This window comes from Antechinus flavipes, chromosome 2 (genome assembly GCF_016432865.1).
Source record: "Antechinus flavipes isolate AdamAnt ecotype Samford, QLD, Australia chromosome 2, AdamAnt_v2, whole genome shotgun sequence".
Taxonomy (NCBI): Eukaryota; Metazoa; Chordata; class Mammalia; order Dasyuromorphia; family Dasyuridae; genus Antechinus; species Antechinus flavipes.
In genome coordinates this window covers 298,385,156-298,397,556 of record NC_067399.1, presented here as the reverse complement: position 1 = coordinate 298,397,556, position 12,401 = coordinate 298,385,156, and the positions used below count along the sequence as shown (strand labels likewise).

The 12,401-nt window shown below is 34.1% G+C and overlaps 1 protein-coding gene across 3 annotated transcripts in view; it reads left to right on the top strand.

Annotated features, from left to right (window-relative positions):
* The window catches only part of TDP1 (tyrosyl-DNA phosphodiesterase 1), a 170,779-nt gene that overhangs the window by 119,135 nt on the left and 39,243 nt on the right, over nt 1-12,401 (top strand). For all 3 annotated transcript variants that reach the window (XM_051977416.1, XM_051977415.1, XM_051977414.1), the window contains one exon: nt 9,718-9,820. In XM_051977416.1, coding sequence (XP_051833376.1) covers nt 9,718-9,820 — 103 coding nt within the window. The remainder of the gene's footprint in view (nt 1-9,717; nt 9,821-12,401) is intronic.

The window sequence follows — 12,401 nt, the reverse complement described above, 5'->3', positions numbered from 1 at the left end:
TGTCCTTTCCACATCAATTTCTAGAACAAGGTATACATGTATTCTTTATACATCTATATAGTCAAAATATAGTTCCCAAGATTAATCTTTACCTTTTTAGATTTCTCTTGAGTTCTATATTTGTAGATCAAACTTTTTGTTAAGTTCTGGTTTTTTCATCAGAAATAGATGAAATTCGCTTACTTCGTTGAATGTCCATCTTCTTCCCTGGAAAAAGATGCTCATTCTCGCTGGGTAAGTTATTTTTGGTTGCATACCAAGTTCCTTAGCCTTTCGGAATATCATATTCCAGGCCCTTTGATCTTTTAATGTGGATGCTGCCAGATCCTGGGTGATCCTTATTGTGGCTCCTTGATACTTGAATTGGGTTTTTCTAGCCGCTTGCAATATTTTTTCCTTCATCTGAGGGTTCTGGCATTTGGCCACTATATTCCTTGGTGTTTTGATTTTAGGATCCCTTTCAGTGGGTGATCGATGAATCCTTTCAATGTTTATTTTTTCCTCTGTTCCTATGACTTCTGGGCAGTTCTCTTTGATAATTTCCTGGAAAATAGTGTCCAGGCTCTTTTTTTCATCATGTTTTTCTGGGAGTCCAATGATTCTCAGATTGTCTCTCCTGGATCTGTTTTCCAGGTCTGTTGTCTTCCCCAGAAGGTATTTCACATTTTTCTCCATTGTTTGATTTTTTTGGATTTGCTTGACTGATTCTTCTTGTCTCCTCGAGTCATTCAATTCCATTTGTTCAACCCTGATTTTCAGTGAAGTATTTTCTTCACTCACTTTTTAAAAATCTTTTTCTAATTGTCCAATTGAGTTCTTTTGTTCTGTGGAATTTTTTTCCATTTCGCCAATTTTGTTTTTTAGAGAGCTGTTTTCTGTTTCCAGTTCACTAATCCTATTTTTCAAGGATTTTACTTCTTTATCCACTCTCTCTTTAACTTTCTCCAGGCTCTTTTGCCAAGCCTCCCTCTCCTTTTCCCAAGCCTCACTCTGCTTTCCCCATTTTTCTTCTAGCTCCCTTGTGAGAGCCTTTTTAATCACTTCTATGAGGTTCATCTGTGCTGAGGAACAGATGATCTCCTCCTTTGGGGATTCACCTGGGGACTGTCTGTTTTTACTCCTCAGGATTTAGAGTCTGCTCTCTATCTGTATAGAAGCTGTCAAGGGTTAAAGTCCTCTTCAGCTTCTTGCTCATTCTGTCTAATAATCAAAGACAAACTACCAAAGAAAAACAGAAAAAACTGGAGTCTTTCTTTTGGGGGGGGGGGGGGCTGGGTGTGTTATCGAGCTTCCTCTACAGACTGCAGGGGGCAGCAGTGAGGCACTAGCAGGACTGTGCTGCGCCTGCGCTCTGAGATCCCAAAGCGTGCTGAGTCACTGGGGGGGGGGGGGGGGGGAAGGGGGGGCGGCCAGGTCCCGAGAGACTCCAGCTGTTTGGGGTTGTATTCTTCAGCCCCGGTGTTTTTAGCTTCTCTGCTGGGCTGCTGACTTGCTGCCGGAGCAAAGTATCCAAACCTGTAGCGAAGCTCTCCCCGCAGAGATGGCTGCGATCACTCCCCACCCCCTCTCCAGTCTGCTCCCGTGCTCTCACTGCCGCTGCCCTCAGCCTGCGCCCGATCTAAAACCGCCCCAGCCCTCCAGTAAAGACAGACCTTTCTTGGCGGATCTCAAGGATGGCTTCTCTTGGTAACTATATGTGGGTTTTTTTCAGTCAAGCATTGATTCAGAGGCTTGTAATGAAGTGGATAGTGAGAGAAAGCGCGGAGCTTATGCAACTGTGAGCCTCCTCTCCGCCATCTTAACCAGAAGTCATATCTGGAACCTGATTATTCTATTCATAAATAGAGCAGAGAACAGAGTCGAATCCTGGCACTAAGCCCCAATTCAGGGATCTGGAGAATTGAGCAAATCAAAGAAAACACAATTTTTTTTTTAATTATTACAAATCTATAGATCTCCAAATAGGAGTAAATAACTTTAAAAACTTTAAGCAGAGACTCAAAAAAAATGAATTTTTCACTTGAACTTCATGAGTACTTTAAGGCAAGAGATAAAAGAAAAAAGAAATGAAGGCTCAAAAAGAACTGGAAAAACAACAAATATAGAAGGTAATAAAGCTTCCTGAAACCTAAAATATGTCGAACAGAAAACAGTTACTCTTAGATAAAAAGAAATATTTGAACAAAATTAAAAAAAAAAAACTGGGGGTGGAAGGGAGATGTATATGATATACCTAATAACCAGGTTGCATCTATCCTCCCAGAATAAGTTTGTCCTTTCTAATCTCATTTGTATACTGTTTAGTCAAGCCTCTTCTTCCTCTGATTAGAGGGTTATAGGATAGAGTAGCAAACTCCTCCCCATGCCTTTATTGAACCAGATTCAGATCTTCCTATCTGCTGCTGTGTCTGATTTCAACTTCAAGGAACTCTTGTTTCCTGGTCCCTCCCGCCTCCCCACCCAATCTCTGGCTTTCTTCCTTTTTTGTGTGTTGTCTTTCCCTTTACACATTATATGATATGAGTTCATTGAAGCTAGGAACTCTTTTTAAATCAGTTGTGTGTGTGTGTGTGTGTGTGTGTGTGTGTGTGTGTGTGTGTGTGTGTACATACAATGTGTCTCTGGCATATTGTAGTCATTTGATAAATGTGGGATTTCATTGGATTGGATGTCAAAAGACTATTCAAAAGCATATCAAGGAGACATTTTAAGAATCCCTGGACTTGGGGCATCTTAGAATAGTGGAGTGAAAGATGTTGGAGATATTATCCCCTAGCTCCCCTTTCATGTACCTCTTAGAAAAATATCTGGAGAATTTTTCAGATTGAATACTGATTCAATTCAGAAAAAAAATAACCATCATTTCCCTCTTCCAACCCAGGGCAACTTAGGAAAATGGATAGAAGTCTGCAGATTCTGGGGAGAAGGTCTGGTTTGAAGTATACACAGCTATGGTAGTGTTGGTGCAAAATCATTCAGCACCCAGGAACTGAGAGAGGATAAATAAAACAGTGTCCTAGAAAGAAGTTACAAGGGGTTCTTGAAGAAAAATTGAGTGCCATCTTACATCTTTGTTACCCATCACTCAATTCCAGGTCTCAGATCTGGGGAGAAATGGTTATGAGCATTGGCCCTAACAATGTACTGAATATAGGATAGGTTCTGGAAGGAAATGATGTAGTTCTGGAGGTCTGATCCCAAGAATAGAGCATAGTGCTCTAGACCAATAAGAGCTACTAGGTCAGTTGTTTTAAATCTGTAGGATCTCCTAGCAGTCCAGTAATGACTGAGTCTAACAGTAATCTGCTGAAATTTCTAACAAAAACAAGCCAATAGACTCAGACTTGGGTCAAGAACTTGTAGATCTTCCAGGAGGACAGTTGAAGAGATTCTTCTATCTCCCCAATTCTAACTTGAGTCATATCACTTAAAAAAAAAACACACACAGCTTTTTGTTTTTCAAAATACATCCAAAGATAGTTTTCAACTTTCACACTTTGTAAAACCTTGTATTCCAAATTTTTCTTCCTTCCCTAGACCGCAAGTAATATAATATAGGTTAAACTTGTATAATTTTTTTCTAAATATGTTTCCACATATGTTATGCTGCATGACTAAAATTAGATTAAGGCAGGGAGAATACAAGGAAGAGAAAACAAACAAAAAAAGATGAAAATATTAAGCTTTTATCCACATTCACTTTCTGTAGTTCTTTCTCTTGATGCAGATGGCTCTTTTCATCACAAGTCTATTGGGATTATCTCATTTACCTCATTGAGAAAAGCCAGGTCCATCACAGTTGATCATCACATAATCTTGTGGCTGCATACAATGTTCTCTTGGTTCTGCTCCCTTCACTTAACATCAGTTCATGCAAGTCTTTCCAGGCTTTTCTGAAATCTGCGGATCATTTCATATAGAATGATAATATTGCATTAAATTCTTATACCAAAACTTATAGAGCCATTCCTCAACTGATGCTACATCAAGACCTTTTCCCTTTTTTAATGACCTCTTTGGGATACAGACCCAGTAAGAGAAACTGCTCTATCACTGTATCACAGTTTGATAGATCTTTGGGCATAGTTCCAAATTGCTCTCCAGAATGGTTGAATCAGTTCACAACTTCACAATGCATTAGTGTCCCAGTTTTCCCATATACCCTCTAATATTTATCATTATCTTTTCTGTCATGTTAGCCAATCTGAGAGGTATGAAGTGGTACTTCAGAGCTGTCTTAATATGCATCTAATCAATAGTGCTTTAGAACATTTTTCATATGCTAGAAATGGTTTTAATTTCTTCATCTGAAAATTGTTCATATCCTTTGACCATTTACCAATTGGAGAATGGATGATCACATCACTTTGGAAGTGTTGAAAGCTTGCAGGCTCTCATATAGATTTATGAAAGCCACAGAAGGACATAAATAGGACAAAAGCTCATGCCAGATCCTTTTCCTGCTCCCAGAATTGTTTAGAGCTCTCATAAATTCAAAGTCTACAGATGATTAGAAGAATGAGAAGATAAAGAACTTTTTTTTAATTTTATTTTATTTAATAATAACTTTGTATTGACAGAATCCATGCCAGGATAATTTTTACACGACATTATCCCTTGCAATCACTTATGTTTCGTTTTTTCCCCTCCCTCCTTCCTCCCCCCCCCCCAAGATGGCAAGCAGTCCTATATATGTTAAATATGTTGCAGTATATCCCAGATACAATACATATTTGCAGAACCGAACAGTTCTCCTGCTGCACAGGGAGAATTGGATTCAGAAGGTAAAAATAACTCGGGAAGAAAATCAAAAATGCAAATAGTTCACATTTATTTCCCAGTATTCCTTCTTTGGGTGTAGCTATTTCTGTCCATCATTTCTCCAATGAAACTCAGTTAAGTCTCTTTGTCAGAGAAATCCACTTCCATCAGAATACATCCTCACACAATATCGTTGTCAAAGTGTATAATGATCTCCTGGTTCTGCTCAGAAGATAAAGAACTTAACCATAAAGAACTATCATGATGAAGCTCAAGATACAAACTGAAGAAAAAAGTTATTCCTCAAAAACCTACAAGCAAAACTTTAAAGATAATGAAACTTGGGTACAAGTTCAATAAAAATTCCTAGAAAAGTTCATATAAAAACTAAAGAAAGATCACTGAAAATGATTTTTAAAATGAAATGAGAGTTTTAGAGGCAATAATGTGGGGAGGAGGCAAGAGATAGGGAAGAAAGATATGAAAAATGAATACTTTTGTAAAAGAGATACAAAACTTTACTGAAGAAAATTAACTCCTTGAAAATTAGAATTAGCCAAATAGAAAAGAAGACTTAGTGAAATAAATAATAAAAACCAAAGAATGGGAGAAAATAAAAGAAAATGTGATAACATTTCTCATAGTGAAAAAATGACCAGACTGGAAAATAGCTTGAGAGGAGATACTTAAAAATCATTAGACTACTTGAAACTAATGAACAATAACCAAAAAGCTTAGATGTCATGTTTCAAGAAATCATAAAAAAAAACATACAAATATCTTTGAACCAAAGGGCAAAGTGGAAATTGAAAGAAACCTCCTCAGAGAAACCCCAAATGAAAACTCCCATGAATATTATAGCCAAATCCAGAGATCCCAGCATAAAGAAAAAAAAATACTAAAAATGGTCATTAATAAAGAATTCAAGTATCAAGATGCTATATCTCTGTTAGTACCACTATAAAATATAAGACAAAGAAAAGGAATATATTTACAACCAAAAATAACCCACCCAAAAGAAACTATTATAATCTGGTGTGGAGGAGGAAATCCTTTAATGAAATAGAGAACTTTCAAGCTTTCCTTATTGAAAGACCAGGATTGAGGAGAAAATTTGACATAAATACAAGATTCAAGAGAAGCAGAAAAAGGTAAAGGTGAATCAGAAATTAAAAGGGATGAAACAAGATTAAACTTTATAATTTTGCATAGGAAAGTGATACATTTGAGACTTCAGGACTTTATTGTTAACAGTTAATAGTTATTAACTAATAAGACTGTTAATAGTCTTTAAATGAGTCTAATTATATTTTGTTGTGATTGTATGAGCTCATAATAATTGGGGAAAAAAGTGCATTAGGAGAGGGTGGAAAAAAGAAGGAAAATTATCTGATATAAATGGGATACACAAGGAAGAGTTTATACAACAAAGAGGAGGCAGGTAAGGTGGGATGAAACTTGAACTTACCTCTTACATGAATTTTTTAAGGAGGAAAAAATGCACTTATATATTGGGTCAGAAATACATCTGACCCAATAAGGATTAGGAAAGAACCAGGTTAAGAGAAAAGAGAGGAATAAGAGGGAGCATAAGTGAAGGAAGGCATTATAATCAATACAGATATTTAAAGGGAAAGGGGAAGCTTGAGAAGGATAAGAATAAGAATAATGTTAAGAGAATAGATAGTCAATCTACATATTGCCGGAAGGAATATAGGTATTGAATAATTGTCACTAGTAAAAATATATGTACTAAATGGCATAGCAATTAAATTCTTATATACTAAATTTTCATATACTGTACCTCTAAAGAATATTGAATAGTAATAGAAAGGAGTATACTATTTCTTATCTGTGTAAGGTACATAAATTCACAAAAATTGGTTTTGTATTAGGATATACAAATACAGAGAAACAAAAACATTAAATACATCTTTAATTGATCATAATGCATTAAAATTATATTGAATAAAAGTGAAGGAACGTTCAACAATTGATAAAACTTAATCCTAAAGAACAGAGAAGTAAAAGCACTGATTTTGGAAACAATTATTTCTTTAAAGATAATGAAGCAATATGTCAAAATTTGTGGAACATAATCAAAACATGAATTTGGAAACAATTTATATCTTTGAAGACTTTCATCATTTAAGGAGAGATAACAGATTTGGCATTCAACCCAAAAACCCCGTAGAAAATCAAAAATTAAAAAAAAAAATTAAGCACCAATATTGAATCCTGAAAATCAAAGAAAAATTTACAAAATTGAAGTTTTTTTTTAAATTAATTAAAAGTAGGATCTGGATTTTTTAATAATAAGATGAGTGCTTTATAATTATCTCTATTTTGAGCCTAACAATAGCCCTGGAAGGTAGATGCTCTTTATTCCTATTTAACACATGATGAAACTGTGACTTGCTGTGGATTATACAGCTAGTAAATGTCTGAAACTGTACTGAACTCAGATTTTCCCGACTCCAGCCCCAGTCCTTTATTTACTGCTTATCTAGTTGCCTTAGTAAAAGCAATTGCTATTTTTTTTTAATAAAGCTGACAATCTAAATTAAATGGATGAATTTCAAAATATAAATTGTCCAAGATTAACAGAACAGGAAATAGATTATTTTAATTTATCCGTCTTGGGGGAAAAAATGGAAAAGCTATAAATGAAATTGAAAAAAAAAACCCAGGTTCACATAGATTTACAAATGAATTTTGCCAAATCTTTAAAATTTAAATACTACATAAGCTGTTGTTTTTTGTGGTTTTTTTTTTTTTTTTTTTTTTTTAAGTAAAGGAATCCTACTAAATTCCTTTTGTGATACAATTATGTTCTTGATACTTTTAAGCAAGGCTTGTCAAAACAAAAAAAAAATTGTACCAATTTCTCTTATGATTATTGAGGAAATTTTACAAATAAAATACATGTAAAGAGAGTACTGCAATATATTACAAAGATATTACACTCTTCCCTGACTAGATTTTTACTAGTGATGCAGAGTTGATTCAGTATTAGGAAAAGTATAGGCATAATTATAAATTAAAATTATATGAATATTTCAATAGATGATGAAAAGATTGTTGACAAAATACCACACCCATTCCTACTTAAAAAAAAAAATACAGGAATAAACAGAACATTTCTTAAAATAAGCATTTTTCCAAAAGAGCACAGAATAGAAGATTTTCCAGTAAGATCTAGAGTAAGCAAGAATTTTCTTTATCATAATCACTATGCAATAATATCACACTAGTGGAAATGCTACGGTTTACAGATAAGCATAGTAAATAAACTATTGTTTGATAAATTCAGAGATCTTAGGTATTGCCAAAAACTCTCTAAATTCAACAAAAGCTATTAGGAAAATTGGAAAATAGACTGGTAGAAACTAGGTATAAACAGACATCTTCTATATTAAGGTAATCTCCAAATACTATTTGACTTAGACAAAAAGGATGATGACAAGCAAATTAGTGAAACATGGAAGGTATTATCTATCAAATTTAGGGCTAACAGAAGAGTTCATGATGAGGATGATATGGATATGGGGCCATTTTGATTACTTCAGATTAAAAACATTTTTAACAAAACTAGTGCAGATAAAATTGGAAGAAAAGCAGGAAACTGGATGATGGGAGAATCTTTGAAACAAGTTTTCTCTGATAAATTTCTTATTTCTAAGATATACAGGGAACTAATCGAATTTACACGAAAAAAGAGATACTTCCTATTTGAGACATTATCAAAGGATCCAAGTGGGCATTTTCCAGTAGAAGAAATCCAAGCTATTTTTTTTAAATAAAAAAAATTCACCAATAATTGGACACATGCTAAAATTGAAACAAGTTTAAGATTCTATTTCCTACTTGTCATATTGGCTAAGATGACAAAAAGAAAATAATGACAAATATTGGAATGGCTGTGGAAAAATAGCTATTTTATTTAACCCATTATTTAAGTTGCAAACTGCTCCAATCATAAAGCAATTACAATTATGCTTCAAAAGCTATAAAACTCTATACTTTTTGTCTCAACAATACTGCTAGTAAGTCTATATTTCAGAGAGATCAAAAAAAAAAAAGGAGAGAAAGAAGAGACCCCATATATACATGGGGGAGGTATTGTACTGGAAACTGAACTGATGCTAATCAATTGGGGAATGATTGAACAAATTATGGCATAAGAATATACTTTAGTGCTATTGTATTGAAAGAAATGTCCTTAGGGCAGTGTTTGAATTTAGATCTTCATGATTCGAAGTCTAGCTATCCATTGTACCATCTGGCTACCAAGCCAAAAAATATATACTAGCTATATAAGATTCAGGAGAAGTGTTTTGATATAAAATAAATTTGCTTTGTCCTTTTTATTACCATTAAGAAATTAAGCAATTTTAAAATTTTAACTCAGATGCTCTCAAAATACTTTATGCTTTTAAATTAAATTTTTTTTAGTTGCCATTCAAAATACGAATTAAACATTTTTTCTCTTTGTGGGGTACAGTGAAGAGAGAGAGTTAAAATGGCTGGTATAGGAAACTGTTTTGAATGATAATACATTTTTGTCATGAATTTTACTTTTTTATGGGTGGAGGGAGAGGAGAGAGAAGTGAGAATTCAAAACAATATGATTCAAAGCACAAAAATGATTAACTAGATTTCTTGAAAAGCATGATCAAAAAAAAAAAATCCTAGATACTATATTTCAAGAAATCAAAACTGAAAACTAGCCTAAGTTTTAAGAGCTGCAAAGTTACCTCAATTAGTGATTAAATATTCAGTCCTTGAGAGTTATGTAATACAATAGCATTTTAATTTCTACAAGAAAGCTAATTTGTGGGGTTTTGTTTTGAAGTTATTTTAGCTATGAGAGTTGAAAAGGCATGAAAAGCTTTGTTTTGCTTAACCAGAACTGTTTTTTTGTTTTTGTTTTTGTTTTTTTTTTATTCTTTGCAGTGCGAATTTATCTAAGGCTGCTTGGGGAGCTTTGGAGAAAAACGGTACCCAGCTGATGATCCGATCTTATGAACTTGGAGTTCTTTTTCTACCGTCAGCATTTGTAAGTTGTTTAGCACGTGAATCAGAGTTTGATTATTGATCTACTTATCAGAGAAATCGGAATTTTCACATCTTGTTTATTTAGCATTCATTTTTAACTTAAAATGAATATGGAAGAAACAACTGTTTTCTTTTGTCTTCTGAGTTGTTTCACTTTGACACTTTCATCTGTTTTCATCAGTGTATCATTCCTTTTAAAAATTTTTTGTTTATTTTTGTTTTGCTGTCACAATTCTATCTATATCCCTCTAATCCTTTTCATAAATTTCATCACAACTTGATGATGTATAGCAGTGTGCCACAATTGTGCACCCTTACCTCCTGCAAAAGAATGGGGAAAAGCTCTCTTCTTACATCGGTTGTTTGGAACTAGGCTAGGTCCTGATGTGTCAGCATCTTTCAGTTTTGATTGTTTTATAGTTCTTTTGCATCATTGAAGTCATTGCAGATCTTATTTTGCTGGTTTTCTCCACTTCATTCTGCACCTGCTCATATAGGGCTTTCCATGCTTCTTCATATTTATCTTCTTCATCATTTTTTTATCAAGCATATTTGAGGCCTCTTGCTTCCCCTTGGCTTGGTTTAGCTGGTCTGCTAAGTTGGTTCACGGGGCTGTGCTGTTGTGCATTCTTGGAGCACACAGGTAAGACTTGGGTGACAAGTGGGCACCAAAGGAGGATGAGCAATCCAGAAAAGGGCTCAGCAGGCCCTCAGAGCAGAGGTGCCAGTCCTTCCCATGAATTAGTGGCCTTACCACAAGCTTGGAAAAACTTCCCTCAGCAGAATGGGCAGTTTTGTTCCAGTAGCCATGAGGGTGGCTGAAAGCAGAGTTCTAGAGCACTTAGAGCTTGGTCAGACATTAAACTGCATCCCAGACCATCTCCAGGCATCATCCTCATTTTTGTCTTGCGCCTGGACTTTGATAATTCTGGCAGAGTGAGGCTGATGATTTTGTGTACTTCTGCCTCACAAAATCCAATTCATGTACAAGTCAGGACATCACCTGAGATGTCATTGGGCCTCTTTAACAACTCCACCAACAATGCCATCATTTTTTCTTGGATTTTTTTTTCCCTTTCATCTCTGGTTGGGTTAGAGCAAGTCCTATGGTTTTTGCAGCATTGAGTGAGACTAGGGAAAGATTGGTGCATACAGAATGGATATAGCTTTTGAGAACCATTATATATGGACCACCCTATCCCCACCTCTTTCTCTCCACATGGCTGGAACAAATCAATATCCTACAATAAGAATATTCAAGGGGTATGGTAACAGAATAATCTCAGGTGAAAGCTGGTTCTATTTTTTCATCTGTGGCTAGATTGTAAAGTTGGAGAAAGGATACCAGGTAACCACACAGCCCTCAGAAGTGTTAATTTTTTAAGCTATTTACCATGTTTAGATTCTTATGTTTTTGATATGTGAATTCAACAATAATCTATCTAATATAAGAATCTCTTTTTTTTAAGAGTAAGTATAACTAAATAAGAAAGAAGTTAAGGAATAAAATTTTAGAAAAATTAGGTATGATAGATTTTTGGAGAAAATTGAATGGAGACATAAAAGAGTATACTTTTTTCTTGGTAGTTCATGGAACCTACACAAAAATTGACATGTCTTAGGGCATAAAAACTTCAGAATCAAATGCAGAAAGACAAAAATAGTAAATGCATCTTTTTTTCAGATCATGATGCAATAAAAATTATATGTTAAAAAATGGGGGGAAAAGATCAAAAATTAATTGGAAACTAAATAATCTGTTCCCAAAGAATGAGTGAGTGAAACAATAAATAATAGATACAATTGATAATTTCATCCAAGAGACATCATACCAAAATTTATCAGATGCAACCAAAGCAGTTCTTGGGGGGAAGTTTTATATCTCTAGATGCTTACTTGCATAAAATAGAGAAAGAGAAGATCAATGAATTGGGCATGCAACTTAAAAAGCTAGAAAAAGAACAAATTAAAAATACCCAATTAAATACCAAATTTGAAATTCTGAAAATAAAAGGGGAAATTAATAAAATTGAAAGAAAACTATTGAACAAAATAAAACTAAGAAAAAACAAAATTGAGTTATTTAAAAAAAACCCAGCAAAATAGATAGAACTAGATTAAGTTAACTTGATAAAAAAAAAAAAAGGAAAGAAGAAAATCAAATTATTAGTATCAAAAATAAAAAGGGTGAACTTTCCACCAATGAAGAGGAAATTAATTAATATGGGAACAAACTAGAACCAATCCCAATAAGATCAGGGGTGAAATATGATTTTCTATTCTCACATTACTATTCAATATTGTATTAGAAATGTTAGCTTTTAACAATAAGAGAAGAAAAAGTAGTTAAAGAAATTAGAATAGGTAATGCAGAAACCAAATTATTTCTCTTTGCAGATGATATGATGGTATACTTAGAGAATCAACTAAAAAACTACTAGAAATAATTCACAACTTTAGCCAAGTTTCAGGAGACAAAATAAATCCATATAAATCATCAACCTATTTATTCCCATACCAGTCAAACCCCCAAGAAATTATTTTACAGAATTAGAAAAAATAACAGTTCATCTGAAAAAACA